We start from the raw sequence: 14,162 nt of genomic DNA on the forward strand, positions 1-14,162 counted from the left end.
GAAAGAGTGTGATTAAGTTGGTCCTGTTATTTTCTAAACATCTGCAGCCCCTTTTGCTCATCTTTTATTTCTGGAGTAGACAGCTTTTAGGGATTTTACTATCTTTGTCTAGATGCTTTATCATCTTTAGTACATTTTGAAGCCTCTTTGTGCTTCTGGTTTAGTTCTTCCACTGCTAAAGAAACTCTCAGTTTAAGAAATAGTTAGCATCTTCCAGTAGCCATGTTTCTCTGACTATGGATGTTCTGCTGTATTCCTATCAGAATGTCTTGTCTCCAGGGTCCACTCCAATACTTTAGGCCCTCGATTTTGTTGTCTAGGTTTCTTCTGGCTGTTTTCAAAAGTCTAACTCAGAAGAAAAAAGCTTCTTAAGATGTGCAGTTAACTCGCTAACTGTACTAAGACAGCTGGTGTCACTCATACCTAGAACTTATGTCCACCTTCTGCTTTCTCATACTCACCTATCCAGTACTGTATTACCACTCTCCAGATCTCTTCCTTCCTCCAGAAGCAGAGGCTGCACAAATTACGTCTCCTTTTCTGTTTTAGTTAAATTAAAGCTCCTTATGCTAACAGTACTGCCAGGACACATCTCCAAGATGACTCCATGAATATCTCCAACGGGAAAATATCCCAATGGGCTATACCGTCGGTTAAATATACGGATCTTCACTGTTGTGTCATACCTTTGATTTCATTTTCCTGGGATCAGATTTCCAGTGAATTTCCCAGATCACTGTTTCTGTGTATCTCAGAACATGTTTTAGCTAGAATCTAGTATATCATTAGTCCCGACACAGAAGACAACCCCATTGCTACTATAATATCCTTATTCCCTGCAAGGCTGCCAGTCCCTCACCAATTCTAGTACTTCCTCCTCTACTTGAAGCAGTCTCACTTCATTTGCTCTGCCATTTCTTTTTGCTTCACTTATTCCTAGCCCTATAACAAAGATGCCTCTCAGTTCTGTTTCTTCTTTACTAGCACTTAGAGCACCTGCACCTTGCATCTCCTATTTGCACTAAAATGAAGGGAACTTTCCATTTACAGGGGTAATTCTCAGGCTCTTATTCAGCTGCTGAGTACTCCTTTCAGCACTCTTCTCACCAGCATAGATTTCTGCTTCCAGATGCATCCACATTTGAAGTAATCATCTTTTTGAGTTCTACCAGACAAGTTTTTATTCAAACAGTAGATTCTTGAAAGAAAAACAGATGCTGTAATATCAATCTACTTCAACCATCAACATTCACTTCAGATGTATTTAAGATTCACAGTGACTGTGGATCAATGACACCTGCAATGAACTGTCCAATAAAGTCATTTTGGCCTGCAGCCTGCTCCTTGCAGTGCTGCCTCTTGCTCAGTGTTTCTGGGAGTAGTTTTGGCACTTGCCCACTTCCAGGTCCATGATGTTGTAATAGTTGTACATCAGATTACTTACATTTCTGGGGAGGGACATGTAGCATGGTACCTACAACAAGAACTAGTTAATGAGCCCTAATCCCCAGTCCTAAGCCAAACTGAGGAGCTCTGGAGAAAAATTAATTATGTTTTTTTTTTTTTTTGCTCTGATAGAACAGCTCACAGCTATGCTGCATTTTCATCCAAGAATTCCTCAGACTGGCCAGGAACATTTGCCAACAATCATCTATTTATTTCTAGCTCTTAGCTTTCTCCCCATAAATTCAGCACTCACACCTCTGTCAGACCTGAGCACGTGCAGTGCAGTGTATTTTTACCAACAGTACAGGAACTCAAAATACGGCCTTTACACAGTGTGGAAAAGACAACATAGCCCTCTTCTTTACATTAAGTCACAGAGCATGCGGACACACACAGTAACTGAAAAGCCCCTAAGCTACATATACAATCCGTTCATGTACTTGACACTTTCTGCTGTTGGTAAAAAGCTATGCCTACATGGCTCACCCATTAATGAGGTGTTGATTTTTATTTGAGGGCAAGATCACTAAAAGCCAGGGAACTTTCTCTCTGAACTAAATCAGTGTACAGTCTGTCTCACAGGGCTTAAGGTATATGGCAAACACTTTGCCATTGGTAATTGATATACCTTTAATTTTTCTTGAAGCCATTCCCTTAATACAAGTCAACTATGCACAAGTGATACAGTTAATAAGATTTTATAACTGGGTTATCAATATGTGAGAAAATTTTAATACAATTCTGAAGATACTTAACAATTACTTAAATAAAAAAATTATAAAATATTTTACTCTTGTTTTCAATTTGACCCTGTCAAAGATGCAGAAGAAAATGGACCAGCTGGATGTCACTTGCAGTATCTATCCGCTTTCACTTTTGCTCTCCTATATGAAAAGAGTGAATGAAAGAAGATTTACATTAGGACCAAATACAATTATACCTGAGTGTTTTAGCTGTCTCAAAACATTAATAATAGCCCAGGAGTGTTCTCACATCACCTGCAATTATCAGAAATAGTTTTCTGCATTCTGCCCACTGAATTAATGCAAATATTTATACCATATACTGGTACAAAAGGCTTTAAAAATTCAAGACAGTTTCTAAAGCCTCAGCTCAGGGAGAAAGAAAAATATTCCCACTAGATAACACAAAGATAGTCCTAATAAATGCTATTTCTCTTTAAAATGCAACTTCTGTCTCCCCAAAATTTTCTGGGGTATTGAAAAATGTTAAAAATTAGCTTAATTTTTAGGATTAAAAAGAGTAATCCCTCAATAACTCTTCAGTAAACACACTGAGCAACCTGAATTAATTTACAGTCCAAACCTGCTAACTTCAGCTAAAGAAGTGAAAATTCAGATTAGAAAAAAAAAAAAAAAAGGCAACCCCAGAACTCAGGCACAACACTCACCACAGAAGAAATGCTCAACAACCTGCCTGGAATCTACCCCTCTTTTGTACCCCAGGTTTACTGTAATTCCACCTCCCAGCAGTTTTTTTAATCAGTACAATATTTCTTGTATTTTGAAGTACCTGTCAAGCAGCATTTCATGAAAAGTGCCTTCTTTCCTGGCTTTTCTAAGAGCTTTTGTGTCTTCTTTGCTTATTTTAAGTTTTTTGTCTTGAAAACTTTGGAATTTCTTTCTGTAAGGGGGAGAAAAAAAATAAAAAGGAAAATGTCTTTAAAATTTTGTGTTTCAATAAAACAGTGATAAGAGTCTTAGTTTCTATTATGCAGCAGACAACTGGCCTAATAAAATTCAGCAAACCATCCCAGTACTACGGTTGCACTAAGGCTCCTGTAGGTGAAAACTATTGGGTTTTTTTTTTTTTTTTTTTTGGCAGTCTAAATAGGAGTGAGCCCCTATGTGGTCAGGAATTCTAAAGAGCCCCTTCTTCAACTACTAGCATAAGAAATCAGGGAACGAAAGTGTATTGGATGTAGGTTGCAAGGTGCTGACAGTGGGGGAGCTGCAGGGAGTTTTCTCTGTGAGAAAAGGCCAGGAGCTGCCCTGCGCTGTACAGAGCTGGCTCTACAACACACCCACTACAGGACACAGCCAAGTCCCATCAGCAAAGCTGGTGGCACCTCTATGAAAATGTATTTAAGAAAGGGCAAAATGCCACACAGGCAGAGGAGAACAGAAAAAAACCCAAAAGTGCAAAATGGCAGTGTGAACATCAAGGACAGAGAAAAAGAGGGAGGAGATGCTTCAGGCACTGGTGCAGATATTACCTTTCAACTCATGGATAAGACCATGAAAGAACAGGGGAAAAGTGGGAGGAAAGGAGTGGCTGAAAGAAACCACTGTATATTGACTCAAAGAAACCACTGTGTATTGACTCATATCCCATCCTGCTTCAGGGAGCAGGTAGAGGAATCTGGAGAGAGGGTAAGCTTGGGAGATGGGGAAGAAAAGGTGGTATTTTTAAATTTTGTCTTTCTTAGTACCAAAATCCATTTAGCAGGCACAAATTTAAGTAATTTTCCACTGTTGAGTCTGTTGCCTGTGACAACATCTGCTACACGATCTGCCTGTCTTTATCTCAACCCATGAGCTTTGTCCTCCTATTTTCTTCCCTTGTCCTGCTGAGGGAAGAGCAAGTGAAAGGCTGGGTGGGACTTTGGTCCTTTCACCAAACATAGCCCCAAAGAGAAGTGAAAAAAGGTACATGAGCCTGTTACCAGCTCTAAAGTACATACACATAATTGATTTCACACTGTTTAACGTTTCCTTTGTCTTCTTGTGGAACTTCATCTTTCTTCTTAGCTTCTCTTTCAGCACAAGTACGAATCTAGTAATTGAGAAAAAAACCCAAAACAACCCAAACAGAAAACACCTATATTATAAAATAGTAAGCTACAGGTTAAAGATGACAACATATCCTTCATGACAGAATGAGCCACAGTGACTTTTCAAGTTCACAGCTTTCTAACTGGTTAACTAGAGACTACTGCAATCAAAGCAAGTGCTGCTTGAAATATGGGGAATATTAAGTGTAATCCTTAATACTACTGTAAGACATAATTGCCTTCATCTCAAAGGAGCACCATTACAGTTCTTAGTTTTGGCAGAGACAATTCAGAGATTGATCTAAAAATATTATTGCTCTGACTAGTAGACACCTACCTCTGTGTGGAGAGACATATATTTTCCATGTTCAGATAAAGTCAAGATAGTCTTTTTACATTTTCCTAAAAGATCTCCCCTTCTGCATCACTCTGATAAACACTTCTCTGTCCCTGATTCAGTCATAATTCATCTCTTCCATACCAAGCTAATTAGAACTACATGGAATATCACATAGACTGTCTTGCCCTTTAACATCTTGTCCTTCTGGAGTGGTAAAATATCTTCCTATCTCCACTGGAAGTACTGAGAATTTATGCAGCCTTGGTGCTCATTTATCTTTCTTGTGGCCAAATCACTTGACAGCTTACAGAAAGCAATTATAACTGTATTAATAGTAAATTGTTCAAACACCTGCTTGTTTGAATATCCCTCCCAATCCTGTATTAATTGTAGAAGTTAGTGATTACCTTTATCATTTCTTCTTCCCCTGCAGTTTTGCTTTTGGCTTCTATATCTCCCTCTTCATTACATCTAATAAAACGGCTATTTGCTGCTAGTAATGCCATTTTCTTCTGCAGAAATAACATCCCACATTGTTAGAATAATGAGATTGTATATAATCCTTGATTCATAACATTTATCCTCTACAATACATCAAAAATCTCTGTAAATGTGTTTTATTCTTTTATGTATGGATACTTCAATAGCTAGCCAGCAGACTTGCTGGCTCCTCCATTCTTAAGATGCTTATAGCTGCCAAAAAGCAGTAACTTGAAATATTTTAAGAACTTCCCATTATAGCAAATGCATTGCAGTTGGGAAAACATATTAAAAGTTACAATATGAAAGAGACTGCCAAACGGTTTTACTTCACAGACAAAAAATATCAGCATAGATTAACTCAAAATACAGTCAAACACTGGGAATGTCAAATGAACTTTTCCAAATAGCTTACATCTTGGAAGACAGGTTCCCATTGCTCTCTTGATCCTATTGCATCGGAACGTCCAACAACGAGTCCATCTGAATTTATACCAAGATATTTGCCATAACCAGATTTCAGAGCAATCCTCAAAAAGAAAGTGCAGGAAAAAAACACAGAATGTTTTTAATTTATGCAATTCCCAACATCCAAGTTACCACAAACACATTTATTATTAGACAATGTATTTAAAGAGAGTATTAAAACATGTATTAACACAGAAAACAAAGACAGTTATCAAACAAAACTTGAAACACTGTTAAAGGAATTACCTTGTATCAGACAACTTTACTGCTGTAAACTGCTCAGGAGGACTAGGGCCTTCGTCATCTGAGGAATGCATTTTCCATTAGTTAAGTATGAAGTATTAAACATAAAATATTTTAGCCTATTAATACTGCAGTTTCAAAAGGAATTAAACATTGACCACTGCTAAATACTATGGAATTAAACATTGACCATTGCTAAATACTATTCTTTAAAATTCTCCTTTTTTGAGAATTCACAGTTAAAAAAGCAATGCAGGTGCTCATTTATGTTCATGTATTTAGAGTGCTTAAAACAAGATATAAAATAAAGATGATCCTTGCATAAAGAAATTTGAAGTTGAGAATGTTTTGTAATTCTCTTGGTGGCTTTGAAAACCTTAACTTCCTTATAATGTTACTTTTTTCTTAACAAAATGCATTATGGTTCAAGCTATTGTAACTCAGCTCAGTATCCTAAAAGCTACTAGCCTCTCCATCCCTCAAAACCAAAATGAGAGAATATTGCCATCACTGGTTTAATCTCATCCTGGAGGTGAAACATACAAACTATCAGGGTTCTGGAATAGTCCGTGCCTGAGTGATGGCTCTCAAATTCAAAGAACAAGCTAATTATCCCAGCACATTAGTAGTTCTCTTGTGCAGTGACAAAACAAGCATATTGAGAGAAGATGCAGCAATAAGCCTTAAAACTCATCTGCCTTGAATTTCACTCTTCAAATGATGCCATAAAGATTTTATAGGATTTAAGAAAAATTATACTGCTTTTTATCCAGCAAGTGGTATGGCCTTTAACAGGTAATCATCTCCAATGCAGTTCAATTTATTATACACATAAACCATGGAGAAACTAGATGAGTGAAACTGATTGGTAGTCATTAGGTTTAAGTCATCTGCATGCTTCATCTGCAACTACTGCATTGTAGTAAACTGCTTTTAGCTGTAAAACTGCTTGCCTTTAAGTGATGTTAGTTTTATGCTTTTAGGCATTTCATTGTTCAAACTGCTTATTTTCAAATTTTCTGGAACAAACCTTTATGTGGTGCTCCAAGTGTAAACAAGCCATTGTCAAGGGCGTGAATGTAAGCTCCTTTATCCATTTCTATAGCTATAGTTCCTGTAATTTCACCAAAATTACTGACAGCCCACCAATTTCCTGTAATACAAAATCATGACAGTTTATTAACCAAGTAATCCCAACTTCTGATTACAACAGTTCAAGAGATGATATATATGTGTCTTCTCTGAAGAATTTGAAATTCTAAAGTTAAAATTTCTATTTGCTATCTTGAGATCTGTGTGCACTATTTTATAGTCCAGAGCCAATTTAATGGTGAATGGTGTTGCTGCTGCATCAGAAAGTCCTGCTCTTATCCCCACCCTGTCATCCCTAGTTACAAGCTCCTGTGCTGTATCACTTTTTTCTGTTACTCTATAGAGCAAGTTGATTTATTCAGATGACACAGCAAAGAAACACCTTGCAAGGAAAGTGGTTTTATTTTTTCCCCCCTCTTGATCAGTCTCCTGCAGTTTTGGGGTCATATCCAATCATTATTAAGTACTCCAGCAAAACAGAAGCAAATACACTATTTCATCTTGCTCTTAAATTACTTCATGTGAGCTGTAATCCTGAGACTTCAGTTGTTCAAGCCAATCTGTGTTTGAACATTTGAGTCCCACAGAATCCTACCAAAGTTAAAGGTAATCCTAGCCACGTGCATGACTCAGAATTATGACTTTTATATTTTTTTGAACAGTAAAATTTTCTCCTTGTATATTGTCTTACAAATATTTCCTACCTGATTAAGATAATAAGTACTTTCAATTATTCAATGTGAATATGGTGTCTTTTTTCCACATGATAAATTTGGCAAGTCAATCTGCCATGAGAAGAAATAACCTTTTCCTGTATTTATACACTACACAGAACTATTTGTCTTGTCCTACATAGTCAGGGATCACAGATCAATGTATGAATTTTCCAAATTTCTCCCACTTTTTTGAAATCTGGCTAAACTAAAGAATACAGAATATCTGTATCATTCTTCTAATGTAAGGCACAAGAGCCCATTTTCTCATAATTTTTTTTAACACAGGAACAAGGATGACTTCCTCTTGCCCTATTTTATCTTATGCTTATATACACATAATAAAAAATTATCTTTATCCTGCAATGTGCACTGTGCTACAAAACACATCTGTATCTCTCACGATTTTGTGATTCTTTCTAGCTGTTTTTGTTTGTGAAGTGAACTGTCATCAATCAAGAACATGATAGTGCCAAGGGGCAACACTGTAAAGTTACTGTTCATGACTATACACACTTTGATCATTCTATTTTATGAAAAAGTAGTTATGAGTAGTTATATTTTATTACTGGTTAATGTTTGTGTCTCCAGTTTCAATTTAACTCAATAAGTAACTGCATTACAGTGCTTAAAAGTCTCTCCTCCTGCAGCAAATACCACTGGGGGTGCTGGTACTGGAGGAGATATTCAAGCTGATAAGCAGTTTTGGATTATCTAAGAATATATTTAGCTAAAAAAAAAAAAAAGTGGAAAATCCATCCCATTGGCATCAGAAGTTCCATTTCGAGTCTAGGAAGATCCCAATATACAAATAATATGTTGTGAGAAATAGTTATAAATCTCTATAGGAACTATACTTAGTTTACAAAGTCCTATAAGAATCTCTTTAGCTTCTGCTATATCCCCTACAGCTTCTATTCTGTCACGTAACTCCCAGAATATTGCTCACCAACAATATCAAGCTGCTCTGCTGCATCCTCCTCCCTTTTCCTTTTCTTCTCCTTGTGCTTTTTCTTGCTGCAAGGAGAGATGCAAAGAAATGAGAACGAGCCTCCAGCCCGGCACTTTCGCCCCTCTCTCTCACGGCCTCCCGCCCAGGCCCTGACCGCAGCCGAGAGCCCAGGGCCCGACCCCCTGTCCAGGCCGGGAGCCCCGGGGAAGGGCGGCGCGGCAGGCAGCCCGCTCCTCACCTCTTCTCTTTCGACCCTTTAAGAACGAGCTTAGTGGACTTAACGCAGGAATACTCCGCCATGTCGGGAAATGCCTGCCGACAGCGCCGGCTCCGCCCTGCGCCCGGGCGGAAGCCTTCGGGCCGCAGCGCTGCTTCCGCCGGGCGGTGAGCAGGGACCGGCGGGGTTGCTGTTCTCTCGGAGCGTGTTCGGGGTGCCGGACACGGAATTTGGGAGGCGGGGGGTGGTGGCAATAAAACAAGAAGAGTTTAAAATTACGTTTAAGAGCCTGTACCTCAGCACCTTCCCCTTCTGAGTCTGGCTTGGCTCTCTGAGTTGCTGCAACGCTCTGCAGGACTGCAGGCAAAGAGCGCTGAGGAACTTAGCTTTCAGAGCTTCCTCTGCAACCTGTGCGTGTGTGTATTATAAAGCACGTGTAATGGGCATCAGCAGAGCCCTGGCATGTGATCCCTCTGCCGAGGGCACCAGACCTTGCCTCAGTGGCGGTGTTACACGAGGTGGGGTGCCTGGCAGTGCTGGTGCCGGAGCAAAAGCTTAAAGGGAAGCACATGAAGACAAGCTGGGGAAATGAAGCTTGTAAATCAACAAAGTGCACCAAGCTAGGGGCAAAATGAGGTTTAAGACTATTTTTTCCCCATCCTGTTAACTACTTGGTATTCCACAGAATAAAATCTACCTCAGCCTTTCCCCTGGGGATATAACCACATAACCATTTTTCTCACATTTTTAAGTACCAATAATCCTTCTTTGGGGAGCAGCCTTACTAGCACATGTGTGATTAGAATCCCTGTTACAAGAGTAATTTGTGTTTAGTCCTCTGCTGTTCCTACTTCACACTAGTGAAGTGGGGTTTGTACCCAAAAGGCTGTCTGCTGACTACCATAGCTGGTCAAATGAAAAATACCATCCCTATCAAATCTTGTCTTACAGGTACGCATACAGAGATTGTATTTGATTGCTTCCTTCTGGTTTCTGAGTTAATTTCCTATCTACTCTTGCAAGTTCTCAGTACCTAAAATGTGTCTTCTACAAGTAAGAAATGAGAGTCTTATACATGGCTCTGTAAAGGCTTTCAAAATCACTGAAAGCATGACCTGGTGATAAAGCTTGGCATGTATGAAGTCCCAATGAAACTGACCCTGCAGTTGGTGAACGACTGCAAGTCATTCCACAAATACTTTAATTGGATCCAATAATCTGCCTTTTCTCACCAAAATCCTTTGAATTTCTCTCTGCATGCCTAAGATGATGAACCCCATATTTTTGTCTGTGAAGCTGGAGTGGTTACACCTGCCATATTAAAATGAAAACAACGGTAATGGACTTCTGGGAGTTTTTGGCAATTCCCTCATTTTGGAGCTTTGGGGAGAAGGTGGTTGGGAGCAAGCATTGGGCTTGTCAGCAAAAGCAGTACCTGAATCAAGCTGCTGGTGCATGTGAATTCAGGATACTTTTTTTGTGTATGTCTCAGGCATGCTACTTCCCTACTAGTGTCTTCATCCCTTGCGGTTTTTCACTGGAAGACAGTCATCTCCTTGATCAGTGTTTCGGAAGTGGATAACTTGAAGCAGTGTGTTGCTGTGGTAGACAGTATGTTACTTGACTGATTTATGGACTTTCCAGTCCCAGGAACTTGCATCTTGCAATTGTTTATTCGAGGAAAAGCTGAAAAAATAGGTAGAATTGAAAGTTGCAGACAGTGATGGACAGCTTGCTGGTCTCTGCATGGAGCTGTAATGAGGGAAGTATTGCATTAGCAAAGTCTTGAATCAAATCAGGTTGTGAAGGTCCTATATATATTTATCTATGTGAAGGATCAGAGAAGATCCAGATTTCCAGCACAGGATTGAATATATAGCTGGACTATTAGCAATCTATTCTTTTATTTCAAACTCACCCTCAAGTACATTCTATTTTCTATTCTCATGTTTGTAGAGATTATTGCCTGAATTCTTGAAAACTTTTGATAGTGTCTTGGAATTTTGTAACCAGTAATAGAGTGGTTGTTGGTTAGTTTGTTTCCTTGTTTTTGTTGGTAGATACAATGGCTTGTTCGCTGATGAAACATTTTATAATCATAAAATCATAATCACATGGTTTGGGTTGGACAGGACATTAAAGATCATCTAGTTCCAACCCACCTACCATGGGATCAGGTTGCTCAAAGCCTTATTTGACCTGACCTTGAACATTTCCAGGGCATCCACAACTTTTCTTGGCAACCTGTTCCAGTGTCTCACCATCCTCACAGTAAAGAATTTCTTCCTAATTTCTAATGTAAACCTATTGTCTCTCAATTTAAAACCATTACCCCTTGTCCTATCACTTCATGACCCTATCCATGTCTCTTGTAAAAAGTCCCTCTCCAGCTCTCTTTAGGTACTGGAAGTTGCTCTAAGGTCTCTCTGGAGCCAGCTCTCTTAGCTTTTCCTCATAGGAGAAGTGCTCCTGCCCTTTGATTGTCTTCATGGCTCTCCTCTGGACTTGCTCTAGCAGGTCCATGTCCTTCTTATAATGGGGGCCCTGGAGTTGGTCGCAGTACTCCAGTGGGGTCTCATGAGATCAGAATGAGAGGGGGAGAGGTACCCTCCGTGACTTGGGCTGTGTAGCTAGAGCACTTGCTGGTGAAGACCAAGGCAAAAAAGTTGTTGAATACCTCAGCCTTCTCCATATTTTGGGTAACCAGGTCTTCCATTTCCTTCTGGAGAGGGTCCACATTTTCCTTAGTCTTTGTTTTATCACTGATGCACCTATAGAAGCTTTTCTTGGTGCCCTTGACATCAGTGGCCAGATTTCATTCTATCAGGGTTTAGATTTCCTGGCCTGATCCCTGACTACTTGGTCAATTTCTCTGTTCCTCTCAGGCTACCTGTTGCTTCTTCTACCCTCTATAGGCTTCTTCTTTGTGTTTGAGTTTGTCCAGGAGCTCTTTGTTCATCCATGCAGGCCTCCTGGCATTTTTACCCAGCTTCCTCTTTGTTGGAATGCATCGCTCCTGAACTTAGAGGAGGCGATCCTTGAATATTAACCAGCTTTCTTGGGTGCCTCTTCCCGCCAGGGCTTTATCTCATGGCACTCTACAAAGCAGATCTCTGAAGAGGTGAAAATCCTCTCTCCTGAAGTCCGGGATAACGAGCTTACTATGCTCGTTCCTTCTGGCTGCCCTGAGGAACTCGAACTCCACCATTTCATGGTCACTGCAGCCAAAGCTGCCCTTGGGCTTCACATTCCTTACCAGCTCCTCCTTGTTGGTGAGAACAAGGTCCAAGCACAACACCTCCCCTTGTTGGCTCCTCTGTCACTTGGAGGAGGCAGTTCTCCTTTTAGCCAATATATTTGTGTCTCTTCAAGCTAGTTGCTCAACACTGAGCAATTTTAGCAAATATGATTGTATATGACTCTTATCACTAAATACCTGTTTTGCTGGTTCTAAACAGATATGCCTATCAGGCAAATATTTTAGTAAAGGGAATAAGAAAATGGAGAAAGCAATTACATCAGAATTAGAAAAAAGCACAGAGGAGATGAGTGAAGCAAAAAAGAATGTCTGTCAGCATACTGATCACTCAGCAATCCTAGCATACTGACTTGCCATTCAGTGCTTATTTTGTGGTTTATTTTGAATTCTTTTTAGGCTTTGATTCTGTGGAGAGCAAACCTGCAGGAATTCTTTATTGTTTTCTTAACTGTACTGTAACTTTACAACTTTATTTATGATAGATTATTATTTTTTGACTGCTCAACTGTGCAACCTTATTATTTGCAGAGTATTTGTACACTTTTGTCAAAGTGGGCCAGTGTCCACTGATACACCATGACTAGCACTTCATAGTACACAAGTGGTTGCCTGAGAGGTCATATGAGAGAGGAAAAGGTAAGAATATAAAGCACTTATAAGAGATTTAATAACTTAAAAGTTATTAGGAATTATCTAAGTTAGATATTTAGGTTTTTATTGTTAACTTTAAAAAAAGCAAGAACAATTAAAGCAGTTTAATGTTTATTGTATGATGGAACTACATTTTGCTATTTGTCCACCAGATGCTGCTATAGCCCCAAAATAAATGCAGAGTAAGAAATCTGAAAAAAATAAGAAGTAGTTTTTATTTTCATTACAAGTCACCCTTACATATTGTGATGCTGGAAAGAATTACACACGTGCTTATATTTTGTATAAGGAATAGTCCCAGTGAGTTCAATTAATCAGCTCATTCTGTGTACAGTCAGTTGTGGTTGTAAGCTTTCTTAGGATGGGGATGTATCAGTTATGTTTGCTATTTTCTTAATTTGCTGTTTCCCCCCTTGTGAAGATAAAGAGGGAAAGACAGAAGGACAGAGACAATACATTTCTTATTTTAATAGAAATATGGGGTTTTTTTCAGGCTTTCATAATGTAAAATATATTTTCTTGTTGATGAGTATAATTTTATTTAAAATTCTTAAATTTAGTGACTACAGCAAGAAATAGGCAGCAGTGAAGTATATGCAGATGGTGGTAAGACCTTTCCCTGCATGGCAAAGCAGTGGCATCAATCAGAAAACTGTATCTAAAATGGTACCACTTTAGAAAACTACTTAAACTCTAATTTGCTAGTTATATTTTTGAAATTAAAACATTTCCAATATGTCCTGGCTGTGATTGTTTAAAAAAAAATAACAGTTGTTTCTCTTTATGGCAATAGAAATAAATGGAGCCTTTGTGTTTGCAGTTGTAGAAAACAAATCACTTTTTTAATGACTAGATTTGCCTGCCAGCTTGGAATTTGCCGCATGTGCATTTTGTTTTGAATGCCTAAAGAGTGAAATCATTTGCCATCTCTCATGCAGATGGGGCAGATTGGCTGAGGTGTCATTTGCAAAATGTGCACTTGCATCATTCGCGTTTGAAGGGGATCATTACAAGCAATGTTTTCCATAGACACTCAGGATTGATGGAAGTGGAGGGCTGAGACTCGGCGTCCATGGATATAGTCTAGTATCATAAAAGCCTGGACCAAAACTGGGGTACTTTGGAGTTTTCTTTCATCTTGTTTATTTATGCTAGGAAATATTAAAATACCTCCCCAAACCAGAGAAACTTGAATTAGCTCTCTTGATAGCCAAGTTGGCAGATTATATGTTTTTTCTCTCTTTTGTTTATAAGCGTGGGCCCCGTGTGAAATATTGAAGCTCCTGACTAATGTAGCAGCCAAGATCGATATAGTTTTGTTTACTCATTTACATAAGGAGTGAAATCTGATGTGAGTTAGAACCAGAGCAACTATATTTTAATTTTTCCCCAGTGGGACAAAGTACATACGCTAGAATGTTGTGGTGGTTTCTCATAATGTTCAGTAACAGTTGTGTGAGAATGTTGAAGCATCTCCAGGACATGATGGTGCATACCACACTGGCAT

At 39.0% G+C, this 14,162-nt stretch overlaps 1 protein-coding gene across 1 annotated transcript; it reads right to left on the reverse strand.

Moving 5' to 3' along the window:
* Positions 1-1,163: 1,163 nt before the first annotated feature.
* Positions 1,164-8,892, reverse strand: FRG1 (FSHD region gene 1). The gene is made up of 9 exons (XM_027635705.1): positions 8,767-8,892; positions 8,526-8,593; positions 6,802-6,924; positions 5,775-5,832; positions 5,476-5,590; positions 4,988-5,092; positions 4,151-4,242; positions 2,980-3,090; positions 1,164-2,330 (listed from the first exon to the last, which is right to left on the reverse strand). The coding sequence occupies exons 1-9, from the start codon at positions 8,826-8,828 to the stop codon at positions 2,294-2,296; spliced, it is 771 nt and encodes a 256-aa protein (XP_027491506.1). The 5' UTR covers positions 8,829-8,892; the 3' UTR covers positions 1,164-2,293.
* Positions 8,893-14,162: the final 5,270 nt, after the last annotated feature.

The sequence above is a fragment of the Corapipo altera genome, unplaced genomic scaffold, assembly GCF_003945725.1.
Source record: "Corapipo altera isolate COAL_440 unplaced genomic scaffold, ASM394572v1 22b, whole genome shotgun sequence".
In the NCBI taxonomy this organism is placed as follows: Eukaryota; Metazoa; Chordata; class Aves; order Passeriformes; family Pipridae; genus Corapipo; species Corapipo altera.